Source organism: Tinamus guttatus, unplaced genomic scaffold (assembly GCF_059628265.1).
Source record: "Tinamus guttatus ecotype Peru unplaced genomic scaffold, ASM5962826v1 Tinamus_guttatus_pri_ptg000674l, whole genome shotgun sequence".
Classification (NCBI taxonomy): domain Eukaryota; kingdom Metazoa; phylum Chordata; class Aves; order Tinamiformes; family Tinamidae; genus Tinamus; species Tinamus guttatus.
Genome location: NW_028289208.1, coordinates 3,480,597 through 3,503,916, shown reverse-complemented (window position 1 = coordinate 3,503,916; position 23,320 = coordinate 3,480,597). Strand labels below are relative to the sequence as shown.

The 23,320-nt window shown below is 55.9% G+C and overlaps 3 protein-coding genes across 3 annotated transcripts; 2 read left to right on the top strand and 1 right to left on the bottom strand.

Annotated features, from left to right (window-relative positions):
• The first annotated feature begins 211 nt into the window (after nt 1-211).
• Nucleotides 212-5,532, top strand: ENKD1 (enkurin domain containing 1). Its single transcript, XM_088536467.1, has 7 exons — nt 212-326; nt 851-1,063; nt 2,152-2,324; nt 3,842-4,003; nt 4,197-4,366; nt 4,893-5,029; nt 5,340-5,532. The coding sequence occupies exons 1-7, from the start codon at nt 242-244 to the stop codon at nt 5,498-5,500; spliced, it is 1,101 nt and encodes a 366-aa protein (XP_088392593.1). The 5' UTR covers nt 212-241; the 3' UTR covers nt 5,501-5,532.
• Nucleotides 5,533-8,230: 2,698 nt separating this feature from the next.
• PARD6A (par-6 family cell polarity regulator alpha) lies at nt 8,231-11,771 on the bottom strand. Its single transcript, XM_088536451.1, has 3 exons — nt 11,709-11,771; nt 11,294-11,516; nt 8,231-9,018 (listed from the first exon to the last, which is right to left on the bottom strand). Exons 1-3 carry the CDS (start codon nt 11,769-11,771, stop codon nt 8,231-8,233), a joined length of 1,074 nt encoding a protein of 357 aa, XP_088392577.1.
• A 1,414-nt stretch (nt 11,772-13,185) lies between these two features.
• HERPUD1 (homocysteine inducible ER protein with ubiquitin like domain 1) lies at nt 13,186-19,959 on the top strand. Its single transcript, XM_088536466.1, has 9 exons — nt 13,186-13,320; nt 14,732-14,809; nt 14,898-14,972; nt 15,962-16,083; nt 16,208-16,330; nt 16,978-17,325; nt 18,671-18,776; nt 19,531-19,795; nt 19,829-19,959. The coding sequence occupies exons 1-8, from the start codon at nt 13,189-13,191 to the stop codon at nt 19,696-19,698; spliced, it is 1,152 nt and encodes a 383-aa protein (XP_088392592.1). The 5' UTR covers nt 13,186-13,188; the 3' UTR covers nt 19,699-19,795; nt 19,829-19,959.
• The last annotated feature ends 3,361 nt before the right edge of the window (nt 19,960-23,320 follow it).

The following is a 23,320-nucleotide window of genomic DNA, read 5'->3' as shown; positions in this document are numbered from 1 at the left end:
GGCTGGGATGGTGCTGCTGCAAAGGGCCTTTGCTCCACCAGAGCCCAGTTTGGGCTGGTTTCTTGCAGGTTGTGTCTGTAGCTGGGTGTGTGCTCTTTTTAATGCAAGTCAGAAGTCGACTGCCATTATTAAATCCCAATATTCCAGTATTAAATGCTGCTTTTCAGTGTCTCGCTGAGCCCCCTTCACTGCTGCTCTCAGTGGTGTTTGGTTTCAGGTGCAGAAGCTGAGTGAGGGCAGGATGTGTGAAGGGCCATCCAAGATCTCCGGGCCCATTCCTCCAGACCCTACGCTCTTCCCAGACTATTACAAACGGCCCTTCTCAGGTGAGTCCTCGTCGTGTGTCTGCTCTTTTTGGACTCTGCCATGAGACAGCACACCCATTTTCACAGAATGACAGAACAGTTGAGGTTGGGAAGGACCTCTGGAGATGAACTAGTCCCCTAGAGCACATTGCTCAGGACCAGGTGGCTCAGGACTGTCCAAGTGGCTTCCCTAAGGAAGGAGACTCCACAGCCTCTCTGGGCAACCTGGTCCAGTGCTCAGCACCCTCACAGGAAGGAAGTTTTTCTTCTGTTCAGACAAAATTTCCTGTGCTTTGGTTTGTTGGTTTGTGCCCTTTGCCTTTCTTATAACCTGGCATGACTGAAAATATTCTGGCCTGATCCTCTTTGTACTCTCCTGTCTCATATTTAAAGGTATTGTTAAAATCTGTCCACCTTTCCCCTCCAGGCCGAACAGTCCCAGCTCTTTAAGCCTTTCCTCTTGTGAGCGATGCTCAAGTCCCCTGAACATGAAGTGAAGCCTTTTCCTGATGATCTGCTGCTGCTTCTGCTTCTTTTTTTGTCAGCTCGAGGGAGGCTGGAAGGGAATGTGCAGCAGCTGGATTTTACCTCCGGCCCCCTGAGCCCATATCCCACTTTGGGCAGTGCCCGCCAGGTCCAGCCAGCCCCTCGCATCCATCCCAGTGGAAGGGACATTCTGGAAAAAGGGCGGAAGGGAACAGTCGGTCTCTTGCTGCAGCTCGAAGGGATCTCCCTTGACAGGGACCTGCCAGTGAAGAGTGAGTACAACTGAATCACTGCTGCCGTGGCTCGTGCTCAGGACCAGGCATGACGTGTGAGGTGTGCGGGGGATTCTCTGCTCTCCCAGACGTGGGGGAACATGAGTGTTGCTGGTCACTGGATCTCCTACCTTTGGTCTGGCAGGGATCTCCCTGTCCCATTGCCTGCTCTGGAGTGGTGGCTGCTGTGGCCTCCCTGGCTCCGCTCTGGCTGAGGGCTGCAGCTGGAAGGCAGGCTGTGAAAAAAAGACACCCTTTAATTTGCACTGAGGACTGGGCATGGATTAGAAACTATTTAGAGATGCTGGAAATAAATCAAGCCCTTCTAATTCGCTGCCTCTGAATGCAACCAGTGTCATTTTAGTCCAGCTTGTAGTAGGATTTCACTTGATCCATCTTCATAGAGCATGTTTATCCTGGAGAATTCATGGCTGCAGAGGCCAGGATTCTGGAAAACAGTCTCAATATGTGGTAGTGAAACAGTCTCAATATGTGGAGGGAAGTACAAAGAGCAAAGATGCTCCCCTTCCTAGGGGAGTCACAGAGAGCAAGTAGGGGGGTCCAAAGCAGGGGAAGCTGAGTGGTGGCTGTCACTTAAGTTGCCACATATTCAGATAGTGATCCTGGCCCTCCCTGTCACTAGCGTGGTGGATGCCTGCTGGTGGCTGCCACAGCTGCTGTCCCAGGGCAGGAAGGGGATGGCAGAGGGTCTGACTGTAGCTCTTGAGAGAATGCCGACGTATGGCTGGTCTGGCAAAGTCCAAAATGGGCGAGAGGGCCACATTCCTTAAGAATGAGGGAGTCTATGAGCACCAGGAATGCAGAGAGAGCTCTGCTGACCCTCAACCAGGCACTCTGGGGTCCTGATGCAGGGCAGAGTGGAGTTATTCCGGGAATGTGCGTGTAGCAAGGGAGGAAAACACACGACAGATTGTCTAGTCTGCAGGAGGGGGGAGAACTTGCAGTTTCAGTGGGCAATTGAACTTGCTCCGATGATGGAGCTGTCAGCTCTGGTGCCAGTGCTCCAGGAGCCTGTGTCTGCTGGCAGTGCTTGAGGGGTGAAGGTTACATCTCCCCTTGCTGTGCAGGGAAAGAGTCCAAAGACCACGAGAAGGAAAACGTGAGGAGAATAAAGGAGATTCAGAGGAAGTGCAAAGAGAAGGAGCGAACCCGTGAGCACAGCCAGCCCAAGCCTGTGAAGGCTCTGTGGAAATCCCAGAAATATGACAACGTGGAGTCAAAGGTGAAGGCCAAACTTCAGGTGAGTTCCCACTGAGCTCTTTCCTCCTGAGGCTCGGAGGGGCAGATGAGCAATGGGGCACTGTAGGACACTGGAGATGGGCTCCCACTTGGCCATTCTATTGCAGGGGTCTAAGGGTGGTTCCTGGGGCAATGTGGTGCAGACTTCACAGCATGTGCAATGTTGCGAGGGGTATCCAGGTGGCTTTTCAGCTTTACTGTGTTTTACCACAGTAACAGCTGTGGTATTTTGCCCCACAGAGCTGGTGTGATCCTTCCCTCTGAAAGATCTCTGTGGAGCTTCTGCTCAGAGATTTAAGTTGTTTCTCTTAAGTCTTGGTGTCTTATGTGGGATTTCTTTACTTCAGCTGTATCTGCAGCTGTTAATGGTAGCAGTTCCTTCAAAAAAGGGCTTTGACAACGTCTTGGGGTTCTCATGAAGAGGGATGGGGCACAGTGCACTCTGCTAGAACGCTCCAGCATAAGTTCACTAATTTGTTTGTAATTTTCAGATCACTCTTTTGTAATTCTAACTGGCTGTGCTAGTTAGAGGAACTTCTCATTAACTTGTCAGTGACATCTCAGTCTCTTGGCTTCTCGTGGAAGAAAAGACTGTGGAGCGTGATCAGGCTAGGCAGTGCTGAGGCACCACTCACATGAGCAGCCGACTCCTGCTCACAGCAGCATTGCTGATGTTACTGTTCAGTCTTCAGCACTACCAAGTAACCAGGCAAGGAATCTGCCATCAGTGGACTGCAGTTCTGCCCTGGCAGAGCAGTTGAGACTCTGGGTGCCTGTAAAGATCTGGAGGACCCATTGGGCCCTGTAGCTTCCAGAAGAAGAGCAGTGTCCTTGTGGTATTTATCATAAGGTCACCTTTTTGCCACAACTTCAACTTCCAATTCTCAGGGTTTGTTGGGGGGTTGTCTGCGCAGCAATCTGCAAAACGACTGGCTGAGACCTCAACTGGTGGTGACTTCTGCCAGTGCTAATTGTTGCTGCTGAAAATGAGTACAATTCTGCCCTCTCCAAACCACCAGAGTATCCAGTTTGGGGCTCTGCCAGCTTCACGCTTGCCTGTGCCATTCCATTACAGTTTGCTCTAGCAGGACTCATTCCACAGCATGTCCGGTGATCACCAGCACGTTGGGTTCTCCTAGCACTGGCGGGTGAGTCTCTTGGATCACCCTGTGTTGCTGTCTTTCCGTACCTAAAAGATCAGTCGGTAAAAAGAGACTCTCTGGAGCAGTCTCAATGCCTCACATACATGATCCGCAAGCTTGTTTCTGCCTTTATTTATGTATTTATTTATTTTATTGCTTCTTCATGAAACTCGCTTGACAGGTCCAGGCTGCTGCTGCTGCTGAAGGCTGCCTGGGCAGCGTACCCATGCCAAACAGGGGCAGAAAGGACACACACTCTCATCTGTCAGCTGGAAACTTGTGGCTGAGCTTGTGGTTGACCACCCGAATGTTGCTCAATGGGTTCCTCTTTGCTCCAGCATCCCTCCAGTAGCGTGTCTCTTCTCGCCTTTTCCAGGAAAGCTCCCCACCTCCAATCCCAGAGGCTTTGAAATTCCTGAAGGCATATTCCCGATGTGGCCCTGGGATCAAGCCGTGCAGGCCGCTGTCTCCAAGCCTTGCCAGGATGAGAGCAGGGGCGGACACGGAGGCTGCGGAGGCCGGAGGGGCCAAAGCCAAGGTGAGTCGCAAGCCGCCTGTGAGCTCCAGGTCCCCAGCGCTGGGGAGGGCTTGGGGCGATGCCCGTCCTGCTGCAGCGCCAGCCCCAGCCCAGCCCCCTGTGCAGGTCCCCGTTTGCTTTGCCCCGCGTGGGGCAGCTGCAGGAGCGTGTCTGCCCGGCCAGCCCCGCTGCCTCGCGCCCTCTCGCCTTTCAGATGCAGGTGGAGGGCAGGAGCGTTGACTTCATCAAACACAACGCCCTCAACGCCAAGCGGGCCCCGCTGCGGCGCTCCCAGTCCCTGCAAACCCTGGCCGAGCTGCTGGAACAGAAGCACCGGGAGCAGGAAGAGTACAACGCCAAGCAAAAGGGCCACGTACCCCAGTAGTATGTATATCCCAGGGCGGCCCACGAGACGCCCAGTAACAAGCCTCAGTCTTCCCTTTATCCCCCAGTTTTTGCATAGATAGAAACGGGAGTGTCTCCTGCTATGTGTTAGCAGTGCAATTTGCCATAGCCTGGGGAATATACACAGTCCCTGCTGGTTTCCTGACTTAACAAAAGCATCCCATGGCCAGCGTGACTGGGCTCAGAAAGAATTTGGTCTCCTCCTCCCTCGCCTGCCGCTGGGTGTTGACACTAGCCCGTGGATGCTCCGGCGGTTGTGGGAAACGTGCTCCTGCCCGGCCATAAACGTTGCTCCGTGCAACGTTGCTCCAGTAGTACAATCTCTGCTTTGGGAGAGGCCACAGTTTGCTCTGTCCTGCCCTCGGAGTGCCCAGGCAGCAGCGTGGGGAACGGGAGGCTTTGGAGGGCCCAGTCTGTAGCCTCTGCCTGTTTGGCCTTGGCTGTCGTGCCCTGGGGGGCCCGTCCTTCCAGCTGTGCCAGCTGTGCTCTCGTTGTGCTGTGCCAGCCTGCTGCAGAGGAAGGAGCTGTGGCGCAGGCAGCTGGAGGAGCAGCAGCGAAACCTGCCAGACCCTGACACGCCGCCAGGTCATGCCCGGATGCCCGAGGAGCAGCGGCTGGAGACCCTCAGCAACCTGAAGCAGAGTAAGAGGAAAAGAAACATGGGTTCCAGCTCAAAAAAATGAGAGATTAGGGAGGGCAAAGTCCTGGGGCACAGGTTTTCTTGATTTTTTTTCTTTTTTTTTCCCTGGTTGCATGACTGACTGCTTTTGAACTGTGTTTTGTGTGTGCAGAAAGAACGATCTCTTACAGCTTGGTAGGGCTTGCATGTTGCAGGACTGTCTGGAGTAGGCTTGGCCCAATGACATTAAGTTTCTATTAAGATCATAGATTTAGGACAAACTTGCTATTTGCTCTGCCACTTATCAGCTTTCCTTTTTTTTTTTTTTTGCAGGCCAAGAGCAGCTGGTGAAGGAGCTGGTGATGCTTCCGGTGCGCGCAGACACCCTCAGCATTCAGAAGAGGCGCATGGAGCTGGAGAGAAAGCTGTCCCAGATAGAGGAGGCCCTCAAAATTTTCACCAGGCCCAAGGTCTTCATCAAACTGGACTCCTGAGCCGTTGGGTGCGTGAACGTCCTTCATTGCTGGAGAAGAGTGTGAGAAGGAGGAAGGCAAGTTCAGCACGCTGGGCTGGTACCCAGGTGCTGATACCTGGTCTAATGTGCAGTCTGCCTCTCTTACTCACCCTCAAAGGTTGTGCTTCATCCAGGGGAAGGGGAGGGAGCTGAGTTAATTTACTGTCTCTGCGCAGGGTGGAGAGCGGTTGTTTCTGCAGTACTCGACTCTCACAGAGGTCTGCTCTCTGTGCTCATTATGCACGGGGTGGGTCTTGTTTCTTCTTACTCCTGTTTCGCATGACCTGCTTCTGAAAACGGAGAGGAAGCCTCCTCTGCTGCTCCCTCTGGGCCTCACACTCCTGGTGCCCATTTTTCTCCCTACAAGTTCTGAGCGACGAGCACAGCTCATTCCTGCCACCTGTGCTGCACTTAGAGGCAGCCTGACCAGGTGCAGCCACAAAAAAACTCTTGTGCTGCATGTTTGCTACGTGTGCTCTCAGTGTTGGCCAGGTGCCTCTGCTCCAGGACCTGCTGGGGGTGGTCCCTATCTTGGGGACAGCTCAAGGGGCAGCGCTCCAGCCCTCCTGGGAAGGAGCTGGGAGATCTGGCAGTAGCCACCACGGCCGGGTGACTAGATGGAGACCTTCCCTGTCTGTGGGGCAGGACGTGCTCCAATAAAGCATCGTGTTTTGCTCCGCTCGCGTTTGCAGTGAATTGCAAATTGGTCTCGCTGTGCCCACAGTCTCTTTGTGGGCCAGTGCGGTGCCCTGGGGCACGGAGGAGAGGTGCTGCTGCCAAGGGCAGCTAAAGCTTTTTGGAAGCTGGAGAAGGGAAGGTGCCAGCGTGGGCGCGGAGCCCCCCGCGCCTCGGGGCTGTGCCCGGCCGGAGCTGCGGGCAGAGCGGCACCCTGAGGGCGACGCGGAGCAGCTCCCTGGCCCTCCCTGCCCTAACCGGGTCTGGCTCAACCAGCTCGGCTGTCTGGCTGCTCTCCCGCCTGCCTGGGGTCTGGCTCCGTGTGCTCTGAGCACCCCCGTAGCCGCGTCGGCTGCCCTGCACAGGGGCACTGGGGTGGGTAGAGCTGCCCCGAGCTTCAGTCCCCCATTGCTCTTCTAAGATCCTCGGGTTCCAGGGGAGAGTGGGGCCTGGGCTGCTCTGCAGCTGTATGGTACAAAGCGAGACTCTGTGTTGTCCCTTCAGGCCCTGAGGGGTGCAGGTCATCCGAGTCCACGCTCTATATCCCACCATGGGCCCTTGGCGGTAGCACCCACAGAGAGCCCCAAAGGCAGGGCTGGGTGAAGGCGGCGCTGCCACGACGGCCAAGGAGGGCAGTGCCCCGAGATCCAGGCTGCCGTGTGGCTGGAGCAGCCAGGCCCCTCCACCTGCCCCCAGGGCCTCTGGCTGCTGGTCTCCAGGGCCGAGTGGGGACCGTGCTGCTGCGGTCCTTTGGGTCACCTCTGCCTCAGCCGAGGAGCGGGGACGGTTCAGTCCCTGCTGGTTAGCGGAGGTGGGCAGGAGCTGGTCCTCTCTCCTTGCTGGGAATGGTCCCTCTGTGCCTGCAGCGGCCTGGGCAGGGTGCAGCGAGGAACAGGGCTGCCCAAGGCAGGATGTGACTCCCCTGTGCCTCTGTGGGCCACTCTGCCAGCAAAGGTGGCCTGTGACCGTCCTCCTCTTGCCCTTGCTGTGATGGGCCAGCTGACCGTGGCAGTGGAGGGCAGTGATGGACCTTGGTGCAGATGCTTAAATGCTGGTGTTGGGCGCGGATGTGGGTGCTGCGCCTCATGCTGCCCCAGGTGTGGAGAGGAGGGGCTGAGGGACGCGGGGGCTGTCTGGCCGTCCCCAGGCCAGGCCTCCAGCTGGATGAGGACCAAGGTGCGGGAGGGAGACGCCAGCGCTTCCACGGGTCGGTGTCTGGATGCACTCGCTCCGCCGCGCTCCCGCTGCCGCCCGTGCAGTCCCCTCCTCTCCGGCAGGGCAGCAGCTCCCGCCCCGGGGCCGGGCAGGCTGGCAGCAAAGCCACAGCTCCAGCTGGCACCAGCCCTGCCCAAGGCCACCGACCGCTACCCTGCGGCCTAGGCACGGGCTGCCGGGGCGCTTGAGTGCCTGCGCAGGCAGGGGGCTCCCGGTGGGACGCGGGATGCGTGACGGGGAAGGGACGCCCTGCCCCGCGCCTGCTCCCCATGCCCGCGCTCCCTGGTGCGTCTCGTGGGGCCCCCGGCGAGGGCCTCGAGCCCCTGTGCCCCACCTGGGCACCCCTGTGACCCTGCTACTTGGGGACAACGCCAGCACGAGGCGCCTGCAGGCGCAGCCGCCCCTCACTGTCCTCAGCAGCGCCCCAGGGCGCCGCGGGGCCCGGCCTGCGCCGCAGGGAGGCACGGACGAGCGCGAGGGCTTTCTAGAAAAGGCTTTACTGTCCCTTGCAATATATTAACCGATGGTGCAGATTTCAATAAAACAATTAAAAAAAAAAAAAAAAAAACACCGTGGTTGGGAGGATGGAGGGCAGGGAGATGTGGGGGCTCGGCCAGGAGCCGCAGCGGCCGCCCTGGGCACGGGCGCTGCGAGGGGGCAGGAGGCTCAGGGCCGTGCCCAGGGGCCCTGGGCCCTCCCCAGCGGCCCCTCTCCCTGCCCCGGCGCCCCCCAAGAGTCTCGGCAGTAGCAAAAGCCCTTGGGCCTGGCCTGGGGCGCTGCTGCGAAGGGCCTGGGGTCGGAGCGGAGCGGGACGCCGTGGCTATAGGGTGAGGAGGGTGCCGTCCTCGCGCCCACTGCCCCGGCCGGGGCTGCCGTCGTGGCTGCCGAGCGACTGCAGGGAGCCGCGCGCGCTGTGCGGGGACAGGCTGCGCCGCGCGGGCCTGTCGGCGGGCGCCCCGTTGGCACAGCCGCCCGCGCTGTAGTGGGGCGCGCCGTCGCTCTCGATGACGAGGTCGCCCTCGTCGTCGCTCTCGGCCGTGCTGTAGTTGCTCAAGTACTGCGAGGCCGGGCTGGGGGTCTGCTGGCTGGGGGTGCTGTCCGTGGACATGCCTGAGCTGCCCGAGGCCTTGCTGCTGCGGATGACGTTGTTGCGCTGGTTGGCCGGCTTCACGGTGATGATGAGGTTGTGGCTGTTGGCCACCATCATGTCCGTCACCTGGTCCAGGGACTTGCCGGCCACGTCGATGCCGTTGACCTCCAGGATCTCATCGCTCACGGCCAGCAGCCCCGTGCTCTCGGCCAAGCCGCCCTTCACGAGGCGCGAGATGAAGATGCCGGGCACCTTCTCGACGCCGTGCGGGGCCACGCGCACGCTGACGCCGTCGCGGATGTAGAAGCCGAGCGGCTTGTCGGAGCCGTGCTTGTGCAGGCGCACGCGGCGGTGGCTCTCGGGCAGGATGTCCACGTCGATGATGGAGGAGATCTGGCGGAAGTCCTGGGGCAGGCCGATGAGCAGGGCCGGCTTGGCGCGGTAGTGCGCCGGCCGCAGCAGCCCCTTCTTCTTCCGCTGCAGGGAGTTGGAGGCGAAGACGCCGGCGTCCGACTCGGCTGCGCGGAGCAAAGGGGGAAGCGGCGTCAGGCGGCGCTCGGGCTCATGGCCTCTCCCACCCCGGTGACCCCCCGGGGATCCTGGGCAGGAGCTGGGGGAGAAGCGCCCTCTTCCCAGCCCTTCTCCAGAGCATCATCCTTGGCATCCCTGGCTGCTGAGCACGGCGCCCTCCCTGCGTCTCCCGGGATTACCCGGCATACACGCGGCCGGGATTAGTGAGATCTAGCCAGCGGTTCAGCCTTAATCACACTTTAAGCCAAATTCGGCAGCTTAACGCTGGAGCTGCCGTCTCCGAGCACCCCGGCGCTCCCGCTGGGAATGTGGGAGAGGGACCTGGGGTTTTGGGGCTGTCCCTGTGGGGCAAACGCTGCCCCGGGAGCTGCTGTGCAGGCGAAGGGGAGGCCAAGGTGGTGAGGGGCGGCCCCCTGCCCCAGCTCGCAGCATTGGCAGCCGGGGCCCGTCCCCAGCCACAGGTCAATGGGCTGCAGCACAAGAGGACGAGGAGGAGAAGGAGGAGGGTTGGACAGGCTGCTGGCCAGGGGCTTGTGTGCGCCGGGGGCTGAGTCACCCCCGTGACAGGGGCATTGGATGGGTCCCGCGGCCCCAGGCTCTCGCTGGCACCGGAACAGGGCATCTGGGGCTGCTGAGCCCTCCTCGAGGGCAAAAAGCCCCATCGGTCGCCCCAGCTGCCCCCGGCAGCACCCGCAGCCGCGTGGGCACTGTGTCCCCACGAAGCACCGAGGCCGCGGGGTTTCTCCCAGGCCCAGGCAGCTCACAGGGCTCCTGGGTTATAAATATCCCCCCGTGCTGCTCCCGTGGTTATTTTTAGCTCAGAAAGGGCGGCCGAGGCTTCCCCGCAGCCAGTGCTGCTGGCGCCGCAGGGCTCTCCCTGCCTTCGGGCCCCGCTTTTCCTCGCGCTCTGGCGCTGGGGAGGACTGGAGCGGGGCCCGTGTGCCCCTCGGCTCCGTCCGCGGCGCGGGCTGCTGCACCGAGACGTCGGCACGGCCGCCGCATCCCCGGCTGCCCCGCGAGCGGTCAGACCGCGGCCCGGCCCTGAGGTGACCTGGATGCATTTTAAATCAGTGATTCACCTCCCGCGGCGCCCCTCGCGAGGCTGCCGAGCCCATTTCCCGCACCCCAGCGCGGCTCCGGGAACGGCAACGGGAAAAGCCAGCCGAGCCGGGGGACGAGGGAGCGCCGCTCGGCCGCGCGGATGCCACGGAGACCTGGGCACGCCGGCCCGGCCGGATCCGCCACCTGGGGCGAGTCATTTACCTCTCCCTCCGCCTCTGCTCGCGCCCGGCCGCCACGAGGACGCACAGGCACATGGAGCGCGGCCTGGATTCCCTCCAGCGCCGGCCCCGGCCTCCCCTCCCTGCCTTCAGCCCGGCTCCTCTCTGCCGTCTCCCCACGTCCCCGCGGGACAACGCAGGGGCCAATGGCAGCTGGACGCAGAAAGGCCTCCAGGTCCCCGTTTGGCCCCGGAGGAATGAAACGCAAGTCGAGCACTTCCCGATGAGAGGGAAAACCCAGCTCAGCCCAGGGATGCACCCGGGGCAGCATCACCGCTCGCCCGGGGTTCGTCCAGAAGCACAAGCTTTTCCGAGTGGGCTACGGTCCTGTGGACTTTTCTTGCTGCTCAAAAAGCCTCGGCGCTAATAAATGGGGCGAGAGGGCATCACCTCTGGGGCTGGCTCTCCACCCACCTCGGTGGAGGTGTGAGATGGACCCAACGTGTCTGTCCCCGTGAGGCTTTCGCCCCTGTGGTGCCGGTAGCCCTTCTAGGGATGCGGCTACCGCGGCGGTTTCGCACTGTAGCCGAAGGAGCCGCTCCCCGAGGACGAGGCTGTGCGGTCAGGGCCTCCTCGCGCTGCACACACGAACAAAAATTCATAGTAAATAAAAATAAAAATCCACTGCATCTGGCAATCTAGAGAGCCCTGCCAAAGCGGTCACTTCCACAGTGTCAGGGGCGGGAGCTGGATCGGGCTCCCAGCCGACACAAGAGCTGTGGTTTTGAGGGAGCTCGGCTGGAAATGCAACTCGGAAGCAGCGATACCCTCTGCCGGAGCAGAGCGGTCCCCGTGTCGCCCTGCTCTCGCTCCTCGCTCGCTCTCCTGCTTTTCCATGGACATCTCTGCTGGAGCTGGGGCCTCTGGAGCAGCGGGCAGCCCAGCATCAGCCCTTAACTCAGCGTGGGGCGGCTCAGCCCGCCCGCCTCCTCCTCGGAGAGCATCCCGGCTCCCTAACGCGAGCGGAGCACCTGGCACTCACCCTTCTTCTGGATGATGACCCGGAGGAGGGGGTTGGCGGAGGACAGGGCCTTGTGGTAGTTGTCGTCGTTGTTGATGGGCAGCAGGTCGCCGTGCACGTCGGTGTAGCCCAGCAGCACGTCCACGCGGGGGATGCGGTGCACGGTCTGCAGCAGGCGGTAGAAGTCCTGGAAGCTGCCGGCACCGGAGCGCCTCACGGCGAAGCGGCGGAACTCGGCGTCGAACTGCGGCCGAGAGGACGCCTGAGGCGGGGGGACCGGGCCGGGGGGACCGGGCGCCGCGGCGGGCTGCGCATCCGCGCGGGAGCGGCGCGCACAGCCGGGCAGGTGCCTCGGCGGGCGGGCGCGCTGCGGCGGCGCCGCGGGAGGCGGCGCGGGGCGCGGGGGCTGCCGCGGCGCGGGGGGCCCGGCGCTTACCTTGCTCTTGACCTCGATGACGGGCTCGGCGCTGCGCGCCGGCGTGCGCGGCTGCTTGGCCATGCTGCGCGCCCGCCGCCGCCGCCGCGGGCCGGCGTGCCGCGCCGTGACGTCAGCGCGGGGCGGGGCCGGCGGCCGCCGACAACGTCGCCCTGGTAACGGGCGCGGCGGGGGCGGCGGGGGGAGCGGCCCGCGCAGGGCGATCCCGGGAGGCGCTTCCCGGTGTCCCCCCCTCCCCGCGGGGCTCTCACGGTAACCGGGATCCAGGCCGGGGTCGGCGCTCGCACGGGAACGCGCTGGGAGCGCTTCCTTTCTGGGCGCTGCTTTGCGGCGGGGCGGCCCGGGACGCGGGGCGGCCCGCGGCGGCAGCGGCCTCCCCGCCAGCCGCGCTGCGAGCAAAGGCCGCCCCCAGGGAAGCGGCAAGCCAAGGCGCCCTGTCCTGGAAGGGGCCGCTCGCCGGGCTGCCCTTTGCCATCTCCTTGGGAGTGGCAGGTGGCACTGATGCCCTCAGGCCATTTCTCCCCATCTTTGGGGTTACAGAGCGGACTTAGGGCTTGGCACTGGGGGATGACCCCGATCCTGCTCAGCGCTGAGTCCAGGAGGAGTGCGGCTTTTCCGGCACTCGCCTTCCTCATCCTCGCAAGGTGTCCCGCTGCACCCTGGCACGAACACTCCGCCAGGGCACGCTCAGGCGCAGTCCATCTCCTTCCGAATTCGCCTGTCGTTCCCCCACACGGCGATGTCCTGCAGGCGCAGCTCTTCCTTGGGGGCGGCTGAGCATCTTTTCCTGTTGCAGAATCACCTGTTGGCTGCAAAACTGTCTCTGCGTGAGCCTGGGTGCCAGCTACGGCTGCCAACGAGCACGAAGCGGCCAGGGGGACGAGCGGAGCAGGTACGTGCTCCAGATACCACCGACTTCTCTCAGCCTCACCGCACTTTTTAACGCGCCAAACCCCTCTCCTGGTGTTTCCAGCTCACTCCCAGTAGCTTCTCTGGCGCTGGATCGCGTCGCCGAGGAGGGCGAGTGTCTGGAGGAGCATCCTGCAGCGGCGCCTCTGCAGGAAGGGGTGATTACTTTGTGGCGGAGGCCGCGGAAGGGCCTCTCGCGCCCTGTGCTCCAGTCCGGGCTCCCGGCGCGGCCCGGCCTGGCCCTCGCCTCGCGCCTCCCCTCCGCGCCGGCAAATGGCGGCCGGGCCCCCCCGGCGCGGCGCCCGTCGCCATGGCAACGCCGCGGCGCCCCCGCGCGCCCCCGGAGACCCCCGCCCCGCCCCCCCGGCGCCGCCCAATCACGCGCCCTCACCCTCCGCTCCCTGCCCCCGCCCCCCGCCCCGCCTCCTCTCCCCATTGGCCCACGTGGCGGCCTTGCTCTCCGCTGCAGCCAATCAGCTCCGGCCAGCGCGGCCGTGCGGAGGCGGGAGGCGGAGCGGGGCCGGGGCGCTATAAAATGGCGGCGGCGGCAGCGCCGCGGAGCGCGCCCGCCATGGAGGAGCCCCTCGCGCTGCTGGTCCGGAGCCCCGCGCAGCGGCACCCCGACCTGCGCCTCCGCGCCCGGCCCGCCTGGACCGTGCGGCGCCTCAAGGCCGAGCTGCGGCGCCTCGTCCCGGAGGCACCCGTGAGTACACATGCCGCCACCCGCTTTTCCCCTCTCCTAACCGTTTTAACGGTTCCGCCTCACCCGCGGGAAGAGTCTCGGCGGAGCCGTCGCTTTGACCAGGTGACGCAAGTCCTGAGCGGCATTGCGAAAAAAAGAAGTAAACATAAATAAGCAAATATGTTTGGGAGGGAGGAGCGTTTCTAGCACCTGCTTCTACAGATGATCCGGGGGAGGGTGGTGGTGGGGGGGACAAGGTTGCATCAGCTGCCCAGTGCTTGCTGTTAAATATAGAGGTGAAACTTGGGCAGGCCGTGCGGAGAAGGTGCTTGGGGGTTGATTTGGTTTCTTGTTTAACCACAGTTAAATATTAGCTGGGCCTGATAGGCACGGGGTGTGCTTGAGGGGTGTTTACAACAGCTGTCTGGAAAGTTTTTTGTTCTTGCTGGGAGAGTTTGAGCTGCGGGCAAGGTCGGTAAATACTTCTGTGAAAAGCTTATGTATCCACAAGGTGTCCTGTGGAATGCTATCAATGGAATCCCATAGTGTGTTTTGGGTGTGGATAGTGGGTTGGGGCACTCTCCTGGTTTAATAGGAACAGCTGGTTCTTGTGCTGTGAAACAGGAGACCTTGAAGGCAGTGGCTCAGGGTGTTTGCAGCCCTGGAGCAGATTTTGCAAGCTCTCTGCGCTGCAGTCCGCTGTTGTGGCGGTTCAGGGAGGTGTGCAGTGCTGTTCTGTCTCACCCCATGGCATGAGGGCATGCACAGAATGTCCTCCCTGGAGGATATGCACTTCTGCCTCTCGATGACGAAGTCCAGTGGACGGGAGCTGCTGTGTTCAGCTTCCGGATGCTGATCTGGCTTCCAGCCACGTTGCATCATGCATGGGAGCTTCTCAGTGGCCTCTTGAGAGGTGACTTACTAGCATGTCTGAGAGATCTAATAAGTGACATGAGGACTTGCCTCCCCTCTGGGGAGGGTCACTGCCCTGGAACAAGATTGATGTGTTTACCCTGTCCTGCAGCAGCAGGAAGATTTTTGGTGAACAGCTGCTCAGATGTCCCTGGGGTGCAACAGACTTATTTGACTGCACCTTAGTGCTCTTCAGACCGGACAGTGCTGCAAGCTTCCCTTTCTAAGCAGCACAGGGGCTTTTGTCAGGGCTGTCAGTGTTGGTGTGTAGCAAGTCCTGCTGCTTGTCTTGTTAATTTAGATATTGGTGCACTATAATAATCAACTGAATGGATTGTTTCGCCCTTTTTTGGATGTGCACAGCTCCCTGTTCAGCTTAATGTGCAAGGTAGTTAAAATTGCCTACCTCTATGCCTTTGACCACCAATTATATTAATCAATTTTATGCATTATGTAAATGTTTAATGTTTGTGTGCACTTACCAGAGGAAGTAACTACTATATTCTGTCTTTCTCCAAAGCCTGAAGATGACCAGAGATTGATTTACTCTGGGAAGCTGCTGCTTGATCATCTCTGTCTGAGAGAGTTGCTGCCAAAGGTATAGAAATTCTTTTATGCTGTGCTGGTATATTAAGCAGGATGGAACAACTGCTTTTTAATGTGCCTTTGCTTATGTTTTATTTTAGCATGAGGAATTGCATGCCCTTCATCTGGTGTACAACCTCAAGACTTCTGTGACTGCCCAAGAAACCAGCACAAAGGTTGGTTTACTGACTTAACGTGCTACTGAGTCTTGATTTTTGTGACTATCTGAAGAATGGGAAGTAATGGCTATTTTATACTTCACTGATGCTGTAGGCTTTTCTTGCAGGTGTAATAGCAGTACTGCTGCCGGGGGTAGTTCTAATGCCCAGAGATGTGAAAGCCATTCTGACTAAGGTCGATGCAAATTGATTTGTCTTTCATAAGGAGATTCTGCTTGCATTTGTTGAGAAATATCAAAGCTACAGCCTACTTGTAGAAAAGTGCTGTATTTTACCAGGCAAAGTCAGTATCTGGTATATTCAGTTATATTAAATAGCATGTAACCTGTCACCTTCAGGAGATGAAGACTGTTTTAACTGCTGTCATTGAAGACTTGGAAAGACAGCATGCAGGAAGCTCAAAATCAGCATGAAGACTGAACTGAGGACTTGCTGGTGTTACATGCACTAGCTGCTATGTGGCCTAAGATGTACTTTACACCATGAGTGTTTTACTTTAAATAAAGATACTCCTATATTGTCCATTGTAGACAAATTGTATTTAGCCTGCTACCTGGAGTTTGCCAGGTATGAGCCAGCTCTTCCCTGGATATCATACAGCTACATAAGCACAGAGCAGCTTTTGACTTAGCCTCTCTATGCAACAGTTTATGTACCTGAGTGTATATAGAGCTTAAAGCTTACAAATCAAACTGTTTTGGGTGTAGCTGAGTATTTTTCCAATTGCATTTTTATAATCAAGCCAGGCCTGACTCTGTGACAATTATAAAATACAAAAATGGAGAGACTAAGTGCAGGTCAATTTTAAGGAACTTTAAAATGGTGATTAAGAGCAGTGTTAGTAGTGTGACAGCACCTAGAGGAGAGGTGTAGCAGTACAAAGCTTATGAACTGTGCAATGGTGCAGTGTGGTGTGACATCTCTTTTGCATAAGACTTTTTTCAGTATTCTGGGCAAGTCCTCACCAACTGCATTGTTTTCCCCAGGTTGAAACTGCTCAGCCAAAAGTATCACCAGAAGCTGGTCAAGAAGCTTCTGCATCGTCCTCAGATGGTGAAAGACACAGATGCTCTTCTGACAACCAGTCTTCAGCAGGTGCTGGAACCAGGTAAAGAAGCCTGTTGCATGCATCAGTCAGGATGTTAAAATGCTGTCAATCTGGCAGGCTTTGGAGTGTGAGCTCCAGTTTCTCCTGTATTTATTAACTGTATTATGTTTACATTTCAAACAAGCCTTGAAACAGCTCAGCATCCCTTCCAAAATGTGGCTCCTGGGTTCTCTGCTTACACAACTTACAGCATGCTCCAGATGTCCTGGTTTCAGCAGATCTATGCAAGACAATATTACATGCAATAGTAAGTTTTTCTTATAAGAAGTTACCAGTGGAAAGTAAAAACTATAATATAAAGAAATAGAAAGCTTGTGGCAACTCTTTTCTGATGCAACTCTGTTGGGATACTTTTGTACCATATATTTTATGGTGTCGAAATATGTGGCATGTGCCTCTAACTGACACTTAGTGTTTGGCTCGCATCTAGGATGTGGCTTTGGGTCTTGCAGCTTGCAGATTTTGAACCTTTTTCAGTGGGAGGGCAGGTATCTGCACAATAAACTAAATCCTACTTGTGAGCCATCTTTCTGGCCATTTTTAGTAGGTTATAGACCACTACCTGTAAATCCTTGTCCTAGGTAAAGCCAGAGATTGTGTGTGTGTGTTTTTTTAAGCTTCCTGAACAGTTTAAATTTATTTGGAAAGCTTGTAGAAAATACATATATTTTCTTAAAATTGAAGGCAAAATTGGTATGAGCTGATTTGCTCAAGTCATCACTCATCTGTTAACTGGGAAGAACTGAAACTTGCATCTACTACTCCTGTAGTTCCTAGACTTTGGCTTCTACTTTCATGTATAATGTGACTCTAGTTTTACTGAGCATTTTTAATACCAACATAAAATGCAAAATCTTTTGACCAAGCTTTATTCTGTCCTTTTCTGTTTTCCAGCCTGGCTACTACTGCTGCATCTACTGACCCATCCCGTACCCAGCGTGCTCAGGAGATACCGGTGGCACCAGTGACACCCCCAGCTCCTCTCCCAGACCCGTTTCCTGCACAGAATCAGCCTGGAAACCAGAACGTTGCTCCGCAGGTGAACGCAGCAGCCAACCAAAACCTGCGGATGAATGCCCAGGGGGGGCCACTGATGGAGGAAGAGGAGGAGGGTGGCAATCGAGATTGGCTGGACTGGCTCTACTCAGCAACACTGTTCTATGTCTTTGTCAACATCATCTATTTCTACTCCAGTGTCAGCAGATTTCTCCTGGTCATGGGTGGCACTGTTTTGATGTATCTGTAAGTATATGATTTTAATAGATAATATTTTATTTGAAAGCATTTAATTGAAAGATTATGCTCTACTGTGAGCTTTTTCCTATTTGAGTTTCATATGACTTCTGTGAAGAAAAGTTGAAGCACTCCCTTAATCCTGGTTATAACTTAGGGTTTAGCATCAAAATTGTAACTATAGCCTGCCCCTGAGTTGGGTGAAGAGTGAGTGATAGTGGATGATATGTTTAAAATCTCATGTTAAAGCTTATTCTGGCATAGTTGACCTAAAAAAGCAATTTCCAAGTTCTCCTTATGATATTGATCATTTCCAGCAGGCTTAGGGTCCTGATTAAGCAGCACTGCCAGTTCTTGAATCTTCTTTCATACCTTCTGTTAAAAGAAGGCTATGAAGGTTATTGGGTGGTGAAAAACCTCATGCAATTCAACAAGGCCAAGTGCAAGGCCCTGCACCTGAGGAGGAATAACCCCAGACACCAGTACAGGCTGGGGACTGACCTTCTGGAGAGCAGCTCTGCAGAGAGGGACCTGGGCATCCTGGTGGATGACAAGTTGACCATGAGGCAACAGTTGCCCTCGTGGCCAAGAAGGCCAATGGGATCCTGGGGTGCATTAAGAAGAGCGTCTCCAGCAGGTCGAGGGAGGTGATCCTGCCCCTCTGCTCAGCCCTAGTGAGGCCACATCTGGAGTATTGTGTCCAGTTCTGGGCTTCACAGGACAAGAGGGATGTGGAGCTGCTGGAGAGAGTCCAGCGCAGGGCTACAAGGATGATCAGGGGCCTGGAACATCTGCCCTATGAGGAGAGGCTGAGGGAGCTGGGTCTGTTCAGCCTGGAGAAGAGAAGGCTGAGGGGGGATCTAATCAGTGTATGTAAGTACCTCAAGGGAGGGAGTGAAGAGGATGGGGCCGGCCTCTTTTCACTGGTGGCTGCCGACAGAACTAGAGGAAACAGCCAGAAACTGAAGCACCAAAAGTTCCACAGGAACTTAAGGAAAAATTTCTTGCCAGTGAGGGTGCCAGAGCACTGGAACAGGCTGCCCAGAGAGGTTGTGGAGTCTCCTTCTCTGGAGATCTTCCAAACCTGCTTGGACACACTCCTGTGCCATGTGCTGTAGGTGACCCTGCATGTGCAGGAGGTTGGACTGGATGATCTCTAGAGGTCCCTTCCAACCTTAACGATTCTATGATTCTATGAAGGTGCTTCCTGTGGCATCTGTCTGGGTTGGGGCAGCCTAGAGCTCAATAAGTTGAACTTGCAGTTTGTAAGGCTTTGAGCAGAGGTTACCTGAACTGTCTGGATGCTACAAGCAGGAGTTTCCCCAGCATTAATAACACCTGCTGCCTTTTCCAGGCATCATGTTGGGTGGCTTCCATTTAGACGAAGACCGGTTCAGCCTTTCCCGAATAATGTTCCGGCTCAGGCTGCTGCAAACCAGGATCAGAACAATAACTTACAGGTATGTCTTGTTTTAAACCATGAACATGAAATCCTGGGAGGCTTCATTTTCTTGTCAAACTGCTTTCCATGGCGGGACAATCACCAGCCTACTTTTCTTTGGTATGGCCAATTCCCCTTCTACAGTGTATACCGGCCTGCATGGTATTCTGTAGTTTCTATCCACTGGTATGTCCTCAGTGAATTCTTTTAATGGAAGTGAATTATCTTCTGAGATTATAATCCTGATGATTCTTCATAAGTGAAGAGCTCTGGCACATTATGCCATAAAACTCTTGGTTAGAAGAAGGTACCTTTAGCGGAACTCACAGGCTCATCACATTTTCATGCAACTGGGGAAAAAGCAGATATTTGCAGTAGGTTGGTTCATTATTGCTGCAGTAACAGTAGTTGTACTGCAAGCTGAACTGCAGACTGCAGTTCAGACTGCAACTGAAGGCAATGTTTAGCCTAATCTAGTGATGAGGAGTTACTTGAATGCTTAAGCAATCCAAGTATGGCTGTAAATGTGCGAACAGTTCCCTTGTGCTGGTCTTGTGTCCCTGCTTTCTTGCTGTAGGTGTTTGTTCTCACCACAATGTTCTTGAAGGTGTTTGCTGGGTAAACAAGCAGCAAGAGGGCACAGTTTGCTCTTCCAGCTGTGTGGTTGTTCAGGGATGATGTTTTCATATAGAAATGCCTCATGCTGAAAGAGCAATGAAAATGTGATAATTGGTGTCAAACAGAATGTTTCTAATGCTATTTTATTTCTGTAGCAAGAAAATGCAGGCGGAGCCAATGAATTGGAGGCCTCTCCTGAGGAAGGACAAGTGTTACTGGAATACCAGCAGGCCAGCCCATCGTTTTTGAGCACGGCGTGGCTTTTCTTCAAGACTTTCTTTGCATCTCTCTTGCCAGAAGGGCCTCGTGCAGTCCGCAACTGACTCGACACTGGTCTACCTGCCTGAAGCTTCGGCGAGTTTTAAATCTACCTGGTGAAATCAAAATTCCAGCTCCAAAACATGAGCAAAAAGGGGCAGTGTTGCCTCTGGCTCACCCTGACAAAGCTGCAAGAAGCCTTAAGTGATTGCAGTGTCAAGACTAAGACGTGCTGGGCTTGTCTTCATTCCAAAGAAGAACTTGTTCCCTTGTGGGTTAGGTCCCTATGTAGGAGCTTGGCATTGGAGCCCTGTGTGATGTGCAGGCTTGTGGCAGGTGTGTGCAGAAATGTAAGAAGCACGTTGCTTCTTCCTGTGCAATGTGATTCCTGTTGGAATGTTTCAAATGCTATTTAAATTACACTGAGTGTAGTATCTCCAGACAATAAATCACTGGATATGTGCTAGCAGGGTTTTTAAGAAGGACTTGTTGAATGGCTTCAGTAATAGTGCTCAATCTTAACTTGTTTTCTGCATAAATATTTTCCTATGAAAGACAGTGCAATTTCCTTATGGAACAAAGGAGGGAAATGAAGACTGACCTCTTGATAAGCAGTTATCTTTGGGTCAGCTGAGTCGCAGGTTACATTTCAGGTTGTCAAATTCAGATGATTCAAAATCAAGGCCTTTACTTTCCTACTCCCAGATCAGGGGAGAAAAATGCATTTAATTCTAGATAGCAGGAATTTATTTAATAGAGCCTTTCCCCCCTGCTTTGTTATAAACTTGAAGCAGTCAAGTTGTGTGTTCACCTTAGATGCATTTCTACTCCAGAGCATTTTGGAGTTTCCTCATTGTGTTGCCTTTCATTTTAAATACAATTAAGGCCTTCAATAAATCTTGCAGGCATTTGTGGCTATACTTGTATGCACTTAATCTGGAGGTTACCCATGCAAAAGGGCAGGCTTTGCTCTTGGTTGCCCCTTTTTTATTTTTGGAAAAATAAATGTGTTTATCAGGGGCTGAAAAGGATGCTTGCAGATATTTAAACCTTGTCCCTTAAACACATTTTTCAACCTTTAAGTGCCTTGGGTGGCTTTCCTTGAGCAAACAACATGTGTAAGCACAAAGGTCATGGACATTCCTGAGGCAGGGAAACTTGCAGATGTTTGGGAAGCTGCAGTTTGATCCCTTTGGCACAGTGACTTCTGTGCAGTCTGCAGTGTTATCTGGGCTCAGGGATCGAGTTACCTTGATATAGACTGTCCAGGGACAAGAGTCCCAACACACACCCAGCTTTGCCTTGTGCTGCTTGCTCCTCCATGGCCAAGCTGCTAGGCTAGAAATGCTGCCCTGGCCTGTGTGTGTTTGGGCACAACCTGTGCAGTCACTTTGACCTGTAATGCCTGTTCTCCTCATCTCAAAGGAGGCTGACATTAAACAGGGTTGGTCAGCACTAGTTGCTGCACCAAGTTTCTTTTTTAATTGATAAATCTTATTCAAAATCAACAGCTCCTGTTAACCTCTTGTTGAAGTACTTTTTCACTATGTTTTCAATGTGCTGGAAATAATTTTAGAGGAAGAGGGAAAAGGAGGGCAGGGGAGGAAAGGCAGGCAAGATGGTAAAATTTAGCAATAGTCTTTCAATAAAGTATTTTCAGAGCTTATTTTTTATCTTAATTTTGTTACTTATGCAGGAAGTAGGTGAAGAAGCCTTTGGGCTGCTCCCAGGCTGTGTCTTCTTTGCCTGCCTGAACCTGTATGTGTTCCCCTTGGGGCTGAGGGCTTTAAGAAGCCAGGAGGGGAGGAAGGGTTTGGCTTGGCTCACCTGAACTGTGTCCTGGTGTGAATGTTCACCCTTGTCCTGTGAGTGCTGCTGCAGCTCTGGGTGTCGGGGGGCTGTCCAGCTTGTCCCTGAAAGCAGCCTGGCCGCACAGCTGGGCATGGCCAGGGGCTGGCAGAGCGAGACCTGGACCAAAACCCAGCTCTCCACAGCAGTGTGAGGCCTCCGAGCGCTCCCCCTCTGCGAGCACATCCTTGTCCTTGCCAAGGAGGCAAGGGAGATGCACATGGTCTCCGTATTTCAGCCTCCTTGCTTGTAGGTCTTGCTAAAACATGGTCTATTTGAGGAGTTGTTGAGGTCCGGTTGGCCTGGATTTCTTCTGCCCTTAACTCTCACGGAACCTAGGTAAGACAAGACAGAGCTGGCGGCTCCACGCACACCCCGGCGGGACCCTCATCCCCACGAGCTGCTCCGTGTGTGCATGGTTCCTGCTGCGACCTCCTTTCTACTCTCCCTCCTGCAGGCAATGCTGGTGTAGGCAGAGGAGGGTTTGTGGAGTTATGCTCGCAGTCATGCTTGGTTTTGTTGATGTCCACTTTTGGTTTTAGTGCTTAATTTTAAAGCCTTGTGACCATAAACAGGAGCTTGTGAATTTGCTTGCTGCCTACTATGACAACCCTGCCATGGTCACAGCTTGGAGCAGTAAGAAATAACTTCTTGTCCAAGCTGACAGTCCCTCTGCCTTCAAGACCTCTTGCTGCTGGAGCTTTAAAGCACCACAGGGGCCAGAGTGAGATGTGGCTGCAGCCTCAGAGGGACAAAGCTGGGCCTTCAGCTAGGGCTTCCTGCATCAGCTTGGGCTTTGCCAGGCTGGAGATGCCAGGGTGAGTCATTTGCTGTGTGTGGGTAACTCCAGGTGGGTTCTCTGGGAGGCTGAGGGCAGGGTGCTGCTTCCCTGCCTCCCATGTTGCTCCTGTTGTCCCTTCTGCCTGCATAAGAGGGGCAGACCTGTCCCCTCCATGGTGTCCAGGGCTTGCAAGACACCAGGACAGCAGGCGGGCGTCTGCTTTGCGCCCCCCGCCGTGTTCCTATTCCTCGAGGGTTTCTGTGGCCCCTCTGGTGCTGCTGGCCGGCTGCGGGGTGCTCTCCTCTCCCCAGCGCCGTGGGGACGTGCGAGGAGCCGGGGGCCGTGTCTCTGAGCAGGCTCTCAGGAAGCAACTGCAGCCGAACACCCTGTGCTCGGGTCAGAGGCTAGCAGTGCCGCCGAGAACCTCTGCTCTGGATCCGGGGGGAAAAACAAGCCCGGGCTCCCACAGCGCTCCCACTGCAGCAAGGTGCTGAGCAGCACGCGCGCACGTGGCCTTCGGGCAAAGCCTTATGCAGCAAATACCTCTCACAACCTCTGCTGCTGAGGCCCTGCTTTCTGAAATGGCAAAATAGCATTATTTCCTCATGCGGTGTCCCTGTGCCACCCTTTCGCAGGTCTCCATGCTCCCGTGCCTCGCTCAATGCAGTGGAGAAACCTCTTGCAAGCTTCATTTTCAAGCAGGAGGAGGCAAGGAGGCCAGTCTCCCCCGGCTCGTGCTGCGAGCTGGCTGCTGTGTCCCCTGCGGTAGCCTCCTCGGGCCGGTTACTCCAGGGCAGGGATGCTCCCTGCGCCTCCCAGTTCTTTGGCTATTGTAGTCGGAAAATCGCAGCCAGCTTTCCTGTTCCTGCTGGAGGTCAATGCCCGCCAGTCCCCTCTCCTCCTTGGCTCTTCTAGCAGGCATGTGGTGCTGGGGGAAGCAGCTGAAGTGGGGAAGGAGCCCAGCGTGGTACCCTACAGGGTGCTGCTTAATTGATTGAGGTGCTGAGGAGGAGCCAGGGGTTCAGCTCCCTTTGCAACCCTGCACTGGTGCCCATTGC